Source organism: Cygnus atratus, chromosome 5, assembly GCF_013377495.2.
Source record: "Cygnus atratus isolate AKBS03 ecotype Queensland, Australia chromosome 5, CAtr_DNAZoo_HiC_assembly, whole genome shotgun sequence".
Taxonomy (NCBI): domain Eukaryota; kingdom Metazoa; phylum Chordata; class Aves; order Anseriformes; family Anatidae; genus Cygnus; species Cygnus atratus.
Window position 1 is genome coordinate 18,698,100 of NC_066366.1, and position 13,097 is coordinate 18,711,196.

The 13,097-nt window shown below is 36.6% G+C and overlaps 1 protein-coding gene across 12 annotated transcripts in view; it reads right to left on the reverse strand.

The window, feature by feature from the left end:
• PPP6R3 (protein phosphatase 6 regulatory subunit 3) overlaps positions 1-13,097 on the reverse strand; it is a 59,436-nt gene that overhangs the window by 9,751 nt on the left and 36,588 nt on the right. For 8 of the 12 annotated variants that reach the window (XM_035552247.2, XM_035552246.2, XM_035552240.2 and 5 more), the window contains 7 exons: positions 10,784-10,870; positions 7,239-7,336; positions 5,161-5,215; positions 4,366-4,496; positions 3,155-3,273; positions 1,593-1,746; positions 275-381 (listed from right to left, as the gene is read on the reverse strand). In XM_035552247.2, coding sequence (XP_035408140.1) covers positions 275-381; positions 1,593-1,746; positions 3,155-3,273; positions 4,366-4,496; positions 5,161-5,215; positions 7,239-7,336; positions 10,784-10,870 — 751 coding nt within the window. The remainder of the gene's footprint in view (positions 1-274; positions 382-1,592; positions 1,747-3,154; positions 3,274-4,365; positions 4,497-5,160; positions 5,216-7,238; positions 7,337-10,783; positions 10,871-13,097) is intronic. The other 4 variants (XM_035552258.1, XM_035552263.2, XM_035552262.2 and 1 more) reach the window with 2 other exon arrangements.

Genomic DNA, 13,097 nt, shown 5'->3' on the forward strand with positions numbered 1-13,097 from the left:
CGTGTTGCCACATATAAAACTTCTGTTAGAGAAGATATTTAGCTTCTTTGTTCATTATATACACACTTTTTTTTTTTTGAGACAAAAGTAACACTGGTTCCTGTTTTAAATAGGAAAAACAAAGTTCAGAGCTTTCATGAAGTTATTTTCATCGCCTGGCAGAGCAGCAGCAGCACCAGATGAGAGGCCTCTAAATACCTAAGTTCAGGGAGATCTTTCTTAGCTAAAAGTATCAAAATCAATCTACTTGCATTTCTGAATGCACAGTACTTACTCTCTAGCTGTGTTGCAAGACCAGTTGCATTTGCACTCAAGGGATCCATTGGCTCTGCATTTGTTTCCATTTCCACAGGAGAATTACTTCTTAAGGAATCTTTTGAGCTTCAAATACAAATTAAAAAGCTTTATAAACATAACTGAACATCAGAATGAAACTAAGCACGGCTAAGGCACACTAAACAAGTTCATTAATGCAAAATCCACCCGAATTGAGCTGACTGAGGTTACGTTTGGCAGTGCTGTTATTTTTATTTGAAATGGAGATGCCACAGATAAATGAGACTGCTGGATCCTTGCAGTCTTTCTTCCAGCATTTTAAACTACTTTTTAAATGTACTCTTTGCAACCTGGAAGATCTAAAAGAGTTCTCTGCTGACACTGCCAACACAGTCCTTAAATGTCAACAATGACGGAAGTATTTTACTCTAATTTGGTTGCTTAATGGCACATACAGTATAGCTACAAGTTTTTCCATTCTGGATTAACTCAAAAGACAAATTCTGACCACTTGAAATACTTCCCACCACTTACAGAATAGTGTCTTTTCTATCTACTACTTGTGGCAAATTCAGGAATTCATTTTCTAAACCCCATAAACCCATTACCTGCCTCAAACATGAAGCAATTCACTGCTTTATGATGGAAAAAATCATAGTTTTATGTCAGAGCTGTTTAAGGCCCAGACAGAAATGGGGAGCAAGACAGACAGAAAGGGTTTTCTGATTGGAAAAGAAATCAGTTCCTGACTGCTAGTATTTTGGCAACTCAAAATTTACATCTATAGGGATGATTAGATTCCTACACAGAGGACCTCAGTTATTCTTAATGCAGTGTTTAAGCCAAAAGAGTAAAGTGTATGTCAGGTAATGTCAAAATAGTGTAGAACTGCCTATTCTAACATCAGCTGCATAATCATGCAGGTTTTCAAGAAAGCCAATAATCTGTATTATACCACTGACAAAAGAGCCATCATAGACATTTTACGGCCTTCACATTCAACAGTTATATCCTTTCTGTGGGTTCAGCCTATACTAAAAGAAGTCATAGCACAATTCTGGTCAGCGACCAATATTCAAGGGAAACTTTAGGGATCCACTCATCCTATAAAAGCCTATATTTTTGTATGGGCAAGTTACACCATACTACCCTAAACACACAGGATCCTTTGAACGCTATGCACCCTGTATTCCACCAAAAACCAACCGACATAGCCTTGGGTAGAGACATACATCCTAATGATGACAAACAGCAGCTGCCGGTACATTTAGTAATGAAGAACTTGCCCACTTGCCCTGTATCACTAATATTCTTACCTCAAAGAGGACGTGAACTCTGAAAAAGAAGCCCAGCCAGTTTCTTTTGCTGGCATAGGTTCTTCTGTACTCCACACATCAGACCCAACAGAATCCAGATTGGTGCCATGTGCAGTCTCCATGGGTACATCGAAGTTAGCTGACCAATTCGGTGCTAGAAAACCCATCAGCAAGTTCATTAAGAATATATTTAAAGAACACGAATGTACATATGTCTAAGACATTGATTCTATATAGGCACATTCCCAAAAGAGCAGCAAAATTCTTAACTAGACTTCAAAGCACATGCAAAAGAATTCTCTATATAGGTAAAAAGTGAATGAATTCCCTAAAAGGGAAATTCTGCTATTAAGGCAGAATTTTAAAAACAGTAATTCAGAGTATTCAGCTAAAAATCAATGGCAGTTATCTGAAGAACACAAATTATATTTAATCACAAGTGTTGTTCCACTTTATTCCTTAACCTAATGTGAACATTCGTTATTTTCAACGCTAATTTCTATACTAAAAAAATCTTAAGAGTTTTCATCCCTTTTTCAGTTTCCTATGCACATTTTCCTCAACATAGAAAATGAGCAAGACAACTTAATGGGCAATCTCTAATTTCTCATGCACTAGCAGCACTGCTAAGTTTCAGAAAAGCTTAAAACCTTTTACAACTTTAAAATATTAATTGGGATATTAAGTTTTGGAGCAACTGGGACTTAGAAGCATCTAATTTAGGATAGGTCAACTCAAAATACTTCACCTACCCAAGGGAAACATTTTCTTCATTAACACTTACATACAAAAAAACAGGCTGAAAAGGAAGCTCTGACTAGCAATTAGAAATTCCAACCCAGGCAGATATGGGAGGAGACCCACATGGATCAAAACTTGTTTGACACACAGATGCCAACGACACCAATCTGACAAAAGAAAAGAAAACCCTTAACTTTTCCTTCTATTTTAATTTTTAATTCCTTACAGTCTAGATAAACACAGGGCTTTTACCTACAGATGTTGCCATTTTAAGTAAAGCCAATTTAGTCTACTGTGCCTTGAATGTGAAAACTCTTAAGCCAATTACAACAGTTAATTTTCCACATAAGAGTTTACTGACACACATCTTAAACAAGATTATTCACATAGGAAACTAGACCAAACTAAGTTAGCTTGACTTCTGTAGGACGCCTTTTAGACCATTGTTAGATGAAATGTTGGTCTGAAAGACTTCTAATAAAAAGGATCATATTTTATGTTTAGAGATTAACAACCTATCAGTTTTGCAGGCATTCAAGCTGTGTAAATTAAGTTTCATTCTTCACTTTTTGATTCCTCCTCATTTTTTCCTCTTGAAGAATATACACATGAATTTTAGAGAGACTACAGTAATTTGACTCAGGACATGTAAGGAATTCAAATTTTCAAATACTTGCATGTTCTATTAAAGCAGTCTTTACAGTGAGAAAGATGACTAAGATCATTAGAGTAAAAAATAAAAGAGGAAAACTCTTACAAAGTAACACTTCCAGATGTAACACTTTCCTGTAACTCAAATAGGTGGGAGAAAAGCTACATACGTTCGTTCAAGTCTACTTCCATTTTGTCCTCTGTATTGGTATGCGATTCAAACAGATCTTGTTTTGTTCCATCTTCTTCTTCAGAGTCAGTACTTTCTTCACTGTCTGTACTACCCGAACTTAAAATACAAAGAGAGAGTTTACATTCCATGTTTAGGATTAGACCCTTGGCACAATGAAATACTGGAGAGTTTGAAGCTAGAGAGAATTACAACAGCTATCACTGCTGATAGATTAACTGAGGTATAATTTATTAGCTGTTGGCATGCCCCTCATTTCTCCCACAAAAAACAAGGTTTAACGTTTTTCCACTTGATCATGTAAAGAGGGCTTTTTTTCTCCATTTGCAAGTAAAAACTCCTGCCATTCAAAAGGAAGCAGAAAAGGAAGATAAGGAATCAGAACATGCATCTCTGCACACTCAGTGGAATCACTAAAATATAAAACTCTTTTAAAGACCAATACAACATAACTTGGTTTATTTCGAAATCTAACAACCAATCCACGTATTTTCCAGTCTGTCCCCTTACATAATGTTTTTGAACCCTATGGGTATCTCTCCCTTCCTGGTGAGCATAACCAACATTAACAGGAAAGCAGTAACAGAAGGTAACCAACATACAACAAAGCTAATCATGTACAGAAGGTATTAGCCACACATGTTCTAAAGGCCACTATGGAAGGTCAGAGAAGCCAAGACTATCCTGAGACAAAATCCAGGAGACATTAAGGGAGATGGTGCATCCCCGAGAGTTTTGGGGACCAGCTCCTTCCCCTCAATGTAGCTGCCCACAGTTTTGTCTACAGCCGTAGCACAACTAAGAGCAACCATGACAATACCGCTGGATGGTCTGACCCCAATACTACCATAGAGAGGACAGCAAGGTCTACATAGTTGTGGAGCTGGACTGCCTTGCCCACAGCAAGAATGGCTAACAGGCTGACAGAGAAGAGGGGAAGAACAAGCAAAAGGAAACAAGCTACAAAAGGTGAGGTGCAGGAAGATCTGAGTAAGCAGGACACCTATTACCATCTTCTGCAAGTTAAGGCTGAACAAGTCACTACTGCTATCCCTTTACTAATTTCTCCCCCCAAATGGAAATGGCTAGTTATGCTGGACAGCCTGTGTAAATAGTCAACCTGAACCAGAAGACATGCTCAGTAATGAGGGCTCACTATAGTGCTACTTGGATGAAAAACACATTTCCTACCTGGAACGCCTCTGGGACTCTGGTGTAAATGCAATATGTTTTTCTTCCCAGATGTCTTCTTCATCAGAGCCACCATCATCAAACTGCTGTATCCTCTCCTTACAGCATGCCTCAAACAATGCTATATTGCCCTAAATATAGGGAAAAGATATAAAATCTGTATTTATGATTAATCATTCTACTTCTGTTAGTCAACATTTTGGAAATATGTGATTTTGAAAAAAACTAAAACCAGAACATCTCAACGACATAAAGCTTGTCAAGAAAGTATACAGTGAAGCTTGTTTTACTCAACTACTAGCATGCTGAGAGTACACTATCATCCAAGAATTGCTGGGAGGATCCATCACATTTAAGAACAGCATGTAGGAATGACATCGAAGACCTTTCCAGATAGCTGGACCACCAAATACTCCAGTTCTATTTTCCATAGTGAGGTTCATTTCAGCTCAACTGACAAATATCTATAAAAACAATCTGTCTAGACACAACCTCACTGGAAGTCTGAAATAGCTTCTATCCATAAAACAAGTGTGCAGTCTGCACAAATTAGACCCAAGCCTGTTCTTGAACTTGGACATACAAATTAGAAGCACTTCTGCTTAATATCAACCACAAAGAGCAGCAAAAAAGTTCTTCAGCTAGAAAATCCACATAATGCAGGAATAAGGTAGGGTAGTTACTTTCCAACGATTATACATCATAAAGGAATAAATATAACCACCATCAAAACTTTGAAGTCACGCAGAAGTTTGAGACAGTAATTGTTCTGTGAGTACAGGAACGTACACTTACACTTTCATTTGTATTGAGGGTAAAGTTGATGTCTGAGACCCGATCAAAAGAAACACTGCAAAAAAAACACAGATGTATGAAATAAACCAAGAAAAGACATAACATCACGAAGGCATTGTTTTCAGAAGTCTTTATTTATATTACTAGGAAAATGAGAAACCTGAGATTAAAGACACACTAATTTCCAACATGAAACAAAACAGTCAAATTCCACATTAAGGAAGCCTGGCGTTCACACAATTTTTCTAGTTGTGAAATGTTTTAAAGAAAAAGAGATGCCTACTCCCTAATGAGCTGCGTGGATGCAACTAGCCTAAGCCAGCATAACTGAAGCGATATACACACAAACACTGGACTGCTATGCACTAGAAAAAAAGCAGCCCTCAAGAATGCCTGATCTATGGTCTACCATGATGCATTTTTAGATCCTGCAAAGATCTGTGTTAGTAGTTCTTACATCTGATAATCAATTTTGCTGCTCTACATACAGATGGACTTTCTCAAAAGGAAGAAGCAAAGTGAAAAATTGCAATATCAACCTGTTTCCTACAGAAAAAAAATCTTCAGTTTTTTAAACCAATCACTAAATGAAAGTTAAGATTTTATTTTTTTTCAAAACTTAACGCTAAGTAGTAAGGCTTTGCACTTCTTCATGTATTAGGCCATTCAGCAGTTTCACCGAACAAATTATAGAGATGTCTTAGACCAAAAATAGCATTAGGCAAACCAAATCCCTGGGGGGAGCAAGAACAGAGAAAGATAGGAGATATACTACCAGACTTTCAGAAGAGTTAATATATTCTTTCTCTGGTCACATATAGCACTGAACTCAGCAGTGCATGTATTACTGTCTTCCTCTAATCCTCACCAAGCAGGGAATGAGATAAAAGTGATCTAAATGAACAAATTTTAACTGTGACTGCATTACCATGGGACTTACCCCCACTGACCAAAGGGGTTACCAGGAAACAGGTAATTTTAACTGCAATTGATTCTTACACAAGAGGCATAAACTGAGAAGTAAAATGTAATTCATCTACAGTTGAATTCAACTCACTGTACCTACTGCATATCTCAAGAGATCTGCTTGCTTAAGTCATCTTCTTTCCACCAAGATCATACACTACAAAGGAAATCCAACTCCCATTCTTGCCAAAATTCACTTGCTTCTAGCCAAGTTAAACAATCTCCTGAGCTGCCTTCTCACCTATCATAACTTCATCTATACTCCCAAATTATGTGGTGTAATAAAGCAGCTATGCATCTTGGAATGCATGTGCAAGTTTTGGTTAACCATAAGATACTGAACATGTCTTACAGAAGATGCTTTTTTTTTTTTTAAACCCTTCTAGAAACCAAGTAATGTTTTTACTCTGTTTTATCTGAATGTTCTTGCATCCCAAGCCATGAATTCTAATTAAATCAGGATCAAGTCTCCTTTCATTAAGAACTCCCATTCTTACCCTTTCCCATTATGGCATCAATTTACTTTGAACTGAAGAAACAGAGCAGTTTATCATGTTTTTTTGTTTTGTTTTCTTTTCTTGCTTTTGTTATTTTTAAAACCTGACCAAGACATGTTCTCATGTCTTAACTGCTTCACCCTTAAAAACAAATGTATATTTATGATGTGCTTCTTTACTGTTCCCTACAGAAAAGAACACAGTCAAACTTAAAAGAAGAGCTACTCATCTGCTCTGCTACACCAATTCAGAGATGTGAATGACTTACTTTGTACCTCCAAGTGCAAGTGCCCCAAACAATGCCAAGTCTTTGGATAGACATGGCTTTTAAAAGCAGAGCTATAATTTATTCCCAAGCACTGTGTTTTCATGCTGGCACAGTCAGGACATTAGAAGTAGAAAATTAGCTGTTACTTTCCGATGTAAACCGTTCAGGGAGGTTTTCTAAGAGCACTCTATCAACACACACAGTTGGTACAAGAAGACAGGACTGACTGGCAACTGCATCACATCAATAAAGGCTGGCATTTGTCATCACCAAAACCACAGCCAAATACACTAAAAAAAGGGAGGCTCCAGAGACTATAATCAAAGCCAATATAACAATATACTCACTTGCCGATGTCATCTTGATCAGCAAACTTCTCATCGTTGAAGCCAAACTGGTCAATAAAATTGGACGTCATTTGTTGCATCTGATAATCAGAAAAGGCCTGGCAACCCCAGGACCAACGACAGTGATATAATGATTCTAATAATACTCTAAATCCTATTTGACCATTTTGCTCCAAAGAAATAAAAGTCTAATCTAAACGTAAGGGACAGGAAAAGGATGTCTTCAACCTTTAAGTTTTAAATGGTAACACTGACTACGCATCTTACATTTACTGAATTGAAAGCCAGTCTAATAGCAGCTCTCGATAAGGAAGTTAAATCTCTAGTTTAACCATGTGCTAACTAGCACCTTTCCAAATGAACCCCTAAGATGTCGGGGAACAGCACCATGTACCAAGTAAAAGAAAAAACTGACTTTGTTAATATTAACATTAAGTTATAAGCAGCAAAAAAAAAAGTACAGAAAAGTACATTAAATATAGATACTTAACTACATGATAAACATGACCTGTGCTTATCAGGAGGAGTATCACTCAAGCATAAACACTAGCAGTCTCTTCAACATCCAGAAGAATTGGAGAGTACAGAAAATAAGTTATTGAACATCACAGTGCAGTGTCACAACTGTGGGTTCTGTTTTTTTGTTGTTGTTGTTTTGTTTTGAAAAGGATGTCAGTGTCAACTGACATAAATGGGCATTTCCTTCTATCCACAACCATAGTTTTTGTCCTTTATTTCTCAAGACTATGAACTAAATTAGCACCCATTCTCTAGGAACTTTCAATAGTGTTATTTCTGTGTGCAATTCAGCCAAGGCTAAGATACTCTAGGAAATATGGCTGTCACATCAGCTCCCTTATTTCCTTGCCCAGGTAGCTAAAGGGACACAATACATAGGCAAAACCTATGAAGAAGGTGGTAAAGCAAAACAAGATGAATATGGAAAGAAAACAAGAGAATATTAAAAAAACACAACAGGTTTTGATCAAGGCATTATGAAAACTGGAGGAAAAAGAGAGAACATAGAAGGATGAGACAAAAAGCAAGACTCTAGCAGGGCTGTGAGTGAGTCTGAGAAACCCTCATGCAGGCACTAGTACGGTTACTTTGCTAAGCTAGGCCAAAAAAGGAATTCCTGCATATTTTCATCTTAAATTTTAATATCTGAGATGGCTTTTCAGAACTTCAGGATTTCATAACAACACAAACAGTGTATCAGCCCTAATATAGGACAGCCACCAATTACTGACTGTCCCAGTAAAACCATTACACTTTTTTATATTGGTTACTGAGCTCTTCTTCCTGTAAAGTATCTTCACTATTCTGGATGTTAAAAGTGCACATGAGCAAAAGGCAGTGAATTTCCCCTGTGTGAAGGAAAGCTAAACTGACTTGTTCTGCCTTACACAAGGTGCAGCCACTAATACCAGTCACCAGGATAAACAGAAAATTAAGACATGAGGTTCATAGCATCAGAATTATGAAACTTGTGTGAAATCACTACGTAGAAATTGTTTACAAGGGTATATAAAATGTGATTACAGAATGCTAATCTGAGACAAGACAGTTCTGTCCTGTAGTCTAATAGATTTTAAAAGAGACAAAGTGGTACTAAACTGGTGCAGAGCAGAAAAATGTTTTCTTGAAGGAAAAGTTTCTAGTGCCACAGAAAGACAGCACATGAAATACTAGTGGCACAAGAAACCTTCCCTCCCAGGATTGGATGACAGAACACTTTTCCAAAGATGTCAGTTTAAGTGTTATTTAGAAATTTAGAGTCATAGAACTTACATAAAAAGTGTTTGAGGAAAAAAAAAACACACACGTCCTTCTTGAACAAAGGGGCTTTACTAGAAGAAAACAGTATCAAACTAGATTTGAATGTCAGAAGAAAGAAGTCACAGCGGATGTAATTCTAACCAGACAAAACATAAATTTGATGAAAAATAAAAAGTAAATTGGTTCCTTGGTATTTTCCTCCTTTACCTATTTCCTAATGAGAAACCTCCTGTTTCCTCCTTGAAATACTGGCCCATTTAGAGCAGTCTAGCTGTAGAGCCAGAGTTACCTTTACGAATGAATTTGTGCAGCCGGAGAATGCTTTAAGTAATTTCAATGCATTTCCCATCAGTGATTTATCTCGTCTAGTATCTTGCTTTCTTCACAAGACAACTTTAAAAAGTATATTTCACTTAGCTTTGAAAAATAAATTAAGAAAACGGTGAAAAACTTGAAAGAAACAACAGCACAGGACCATTTGAATTTTTGCAGATTAACTACCTGGATCATTAAGGGGGTGCATGAAAAGCACAGGGTAATTTGAAGATCTCACTTTCTCACTAGAGCTGCTACAGACAGCGTCCAACCTATCATGTTGGTATTCAGGTGCACCTTACATGCACAAGGTCAGCGGACCTGATGAAAAGGCATTAGATTCTTAAAACTTGAGCCACCACTCCCAATTTAAACGTTGATAAGCAATTACTTATAGGAAAACTATGAAGATGCATGAAGTACCAAAGCCAGTCTTAGACTAGGTACTACATATCTTTCAGCTCATACTAACAGCTAAATAAGTTTTCTTTCAGCTCATACTAACAGCTAAATAAGTTTTCGGTTAATAACCCAGTCAGGTAGTATGCTCTGTATAGGGGAATCTATACTAAATAATATTCATTATGTTCTCTGTAATCACTCATCCCAAAAATACTCCAAACATCATCACCATATTAAACACTGTATCAATTAGTACACTATGAAAGCATTAAAACTTCAAGGTGGACATAGCTTTACCTTAAGCTTTCAGACTGGTGGATCTGAAACTTCCTTATACATTCTCAGATTTCTTTTGTTAAACCAAATGATAAATAGTTATCTTTGAAACACTCACAAATGAGCTGCCAAAATCACATACTGAACTGCAAATAAGTGATCGAGTTGATTAGAAATTTAGTTCAGGAAAATTTAGCTATGTACAGTTGCCACATAGCAATAGGTATATAAAGTTATTTATATTGTGACAACTAGACGGTTTGGTATTTTGCCATAAACTAAACTAAAAACATAACAATGAATAACCAGTCTTCCTCCTTTTCCCAAAGTAAGGGTCAACATTTTTAAAGCTTTTATTATCAAGACCAAACATAAACCCACATTTGCTTTCAAAGCAATTCATATTTTCCAGAAAACAATTAGAAGCCATCACATATCAAACTGCTGCATCTAGTAAGAAAAAAAGTCACACTATGCCCAATTCAGCCAGACAACTAACATATGAAGTGTCTTAGGTATAATGAGCAGAGTTCTGCATACAGAGCATGATCAAATCAAAAAAAAAAAAAAGAAAAGCACACTGAGATGCTGTGCCTTGTGTTAAAAGCCCCACCTCCAATGTTGGTAAAATAGTTGTGTGCATACACACATATCCAAGTTAGTTTAAACTTTCTAGATTTGTATTGGGTTGTGATAAAAATGTGAGTTCCACTGAAGATATATATATATATATTAAGGGAAAAACACTACGCTGTTAAAAGATTTCAACTCACCTGCTGCAAAGATGAATCCTGTGAGAAGCCAGTTTCTTTAAAGTCAATTTCATCATCACTGGAAGAATGAATGTGGCAGGTGGTAACCTGTACAAAATAATTTAGTCATTTGCTTATTATATGACAAACTCAAATACACTTGTACTGCCTGGCTGAATCTTCAGTTTCATATCTGAACAAGAAGCTGAGTTATTTGCAGTTTTCTCAACTGCTATACCACATAAAAGAGTCCCTAAAATATTTCAGTAGCATTAACCTATATGTGTTAGGAACTAAAAAAAGCCAAAGCTTTTAAGTACTTCAGAATGATTAAATATATAAAAATCCAGTCCTATAGCTGACAGTTATTTAAAATACTTGCGTCTTCTCTTTTTACCGCAAGTCACATTGAACAAGTAAATTGGTAGTCACCAAAATGATGGATTATACACAGATCTTCCTTCCCAAAATAGAGAACATAAAATTTAAAGGAAAACGTAGATATCTGCAGTATTTGCAAAAAAAGTTCATCAAAAAGAAAAAGGCACCTTCAAAATTTCATAATCAATATTTACTTGCAGAAGCGAACCTGGATTTGTTGCCATAACAACAGCTGTTTTATATATTACCCTTAAAAAATAGATAATTTTGATGATCTGACATAGAACCAGTGGGAATGGTTTGTTCCTTAGGTAGTAGTGTGGCTGAGCATGTTCTTGGAAGAAGTTATTTTCTATCAGAACAGCACACCAGAAGTAATTTTAACTGGAACAGCAACTAGGTGAAGTAACAGTAGTTAGAACTGACCCCTTAGACATATTCTGTGGAAGACCACTGATATAAAGCAAATCCACAGATGACAATTTACTCTGGACTATGCTATACTGCATTATTCTAACACCTCTAGAACTCCCTGGTACAAATTCTCAAGTGAACTTTTTTTTTTTTAATTTTGTTTTTGAACAAGAGACCAGGCTACACAAAAGGACAAGTTAAACAGAGAAAAATGCAAGGCTTCACACAAGACAGACACCCTCCTATGCTCCCACAAATATCATAGTACAATGTCACAGTAAAGACTCGCAATAGACAAATGAAGAACACTTTTTCCTGAGGTATACTGTGCTCTTATGCCTTTTCTTCTGTTAGTGTAACACTTATTTAAAAGCCACACAATTTGGCATGCTTTATTTTATACAGCCCTGCAATACAATTTGCAGCCTAGAAGTACCCCGATTTATTAGTGAATTTTATCAGTGAATTAGTGAATTTCTTAATGAAACATGCCACAGTAAATTTAACACTAGGGCTGTCAATAAGTGGGAAGAACAGTAATGCACCAAATGACCTCTGGGCTTATTCTGCCTGGAGAAGAACCATTGTACCAAATGACAGACCAAGTCTGCTGAAGGTTACTGCTCGGTGTATTTGCAAAAATATTCTCGTAAAGTCTGCACATTTCAATGTAATTACACGGTATTCTACACAACTTGAGCTGCCCTGGATAACCCCCAGGCATGCTTTCTGAGAACATGTTATATACTTACTCCTTCTACAATTGTACCTTGGGGTAGGGAACCAAATAAAATGTTCTTTATATAGTTTTAGCTGCTTCTTATTAACTACCTAATCCGCAGTAGAAGTCCTGCCATTGGTGTTGTAACAGTAACAAGCTTGGGACTCTAGCTTCTTCCTCAAACTCTCCCTTTGGGAACCAACAGGACATAAAGTCCAAAACATGAGTTATTTTTCTTGTTTTCTGACAGATGTTGTAGTTTAAGCATAACCCTTAAAGAAAAAACTAGCATTACACCACCCTAATGAATACACTGCATAATTATGCCAGGGAAGGGGGTAAAAATGACTTCTGCAAATTTCAGCAACTTTAGGTAAGAAAACAAGCTCCTCGCTGTTCTGACTAGTCATTTTCTAACACGTTGTAATACTAAAGCAGCACAGGCACTTTTTGCGAATAATTAAATTTAGTGTATGGTATTTGGTATTTTTGGTTTAATTTCCTGAGAATATCCCTAAGGGGGATTTTCCTTAAGAGAAAGGAACTACACGGTGATTCTTGAGGCAACCATGGATAATTTGTCTTGTACAGTGTTGTTTTTAGGCTTAAAGGATGTATATTCTCCTACCTAGTCCTTAAGTACTACCAAACTTTTCGCCTTCCTCCCAACCCTCTGGATCCTGAATTCCAGCATCTCGTAATCACTGCAGCTAAAAATAAGTTTTTAAAAGTTCAAACTAAGATGTGGTGATCACTCTTAAACTGTACATTTAAGATGACTACATAAAACCTCTTCACACTTTTACTTAAATTTAGCTT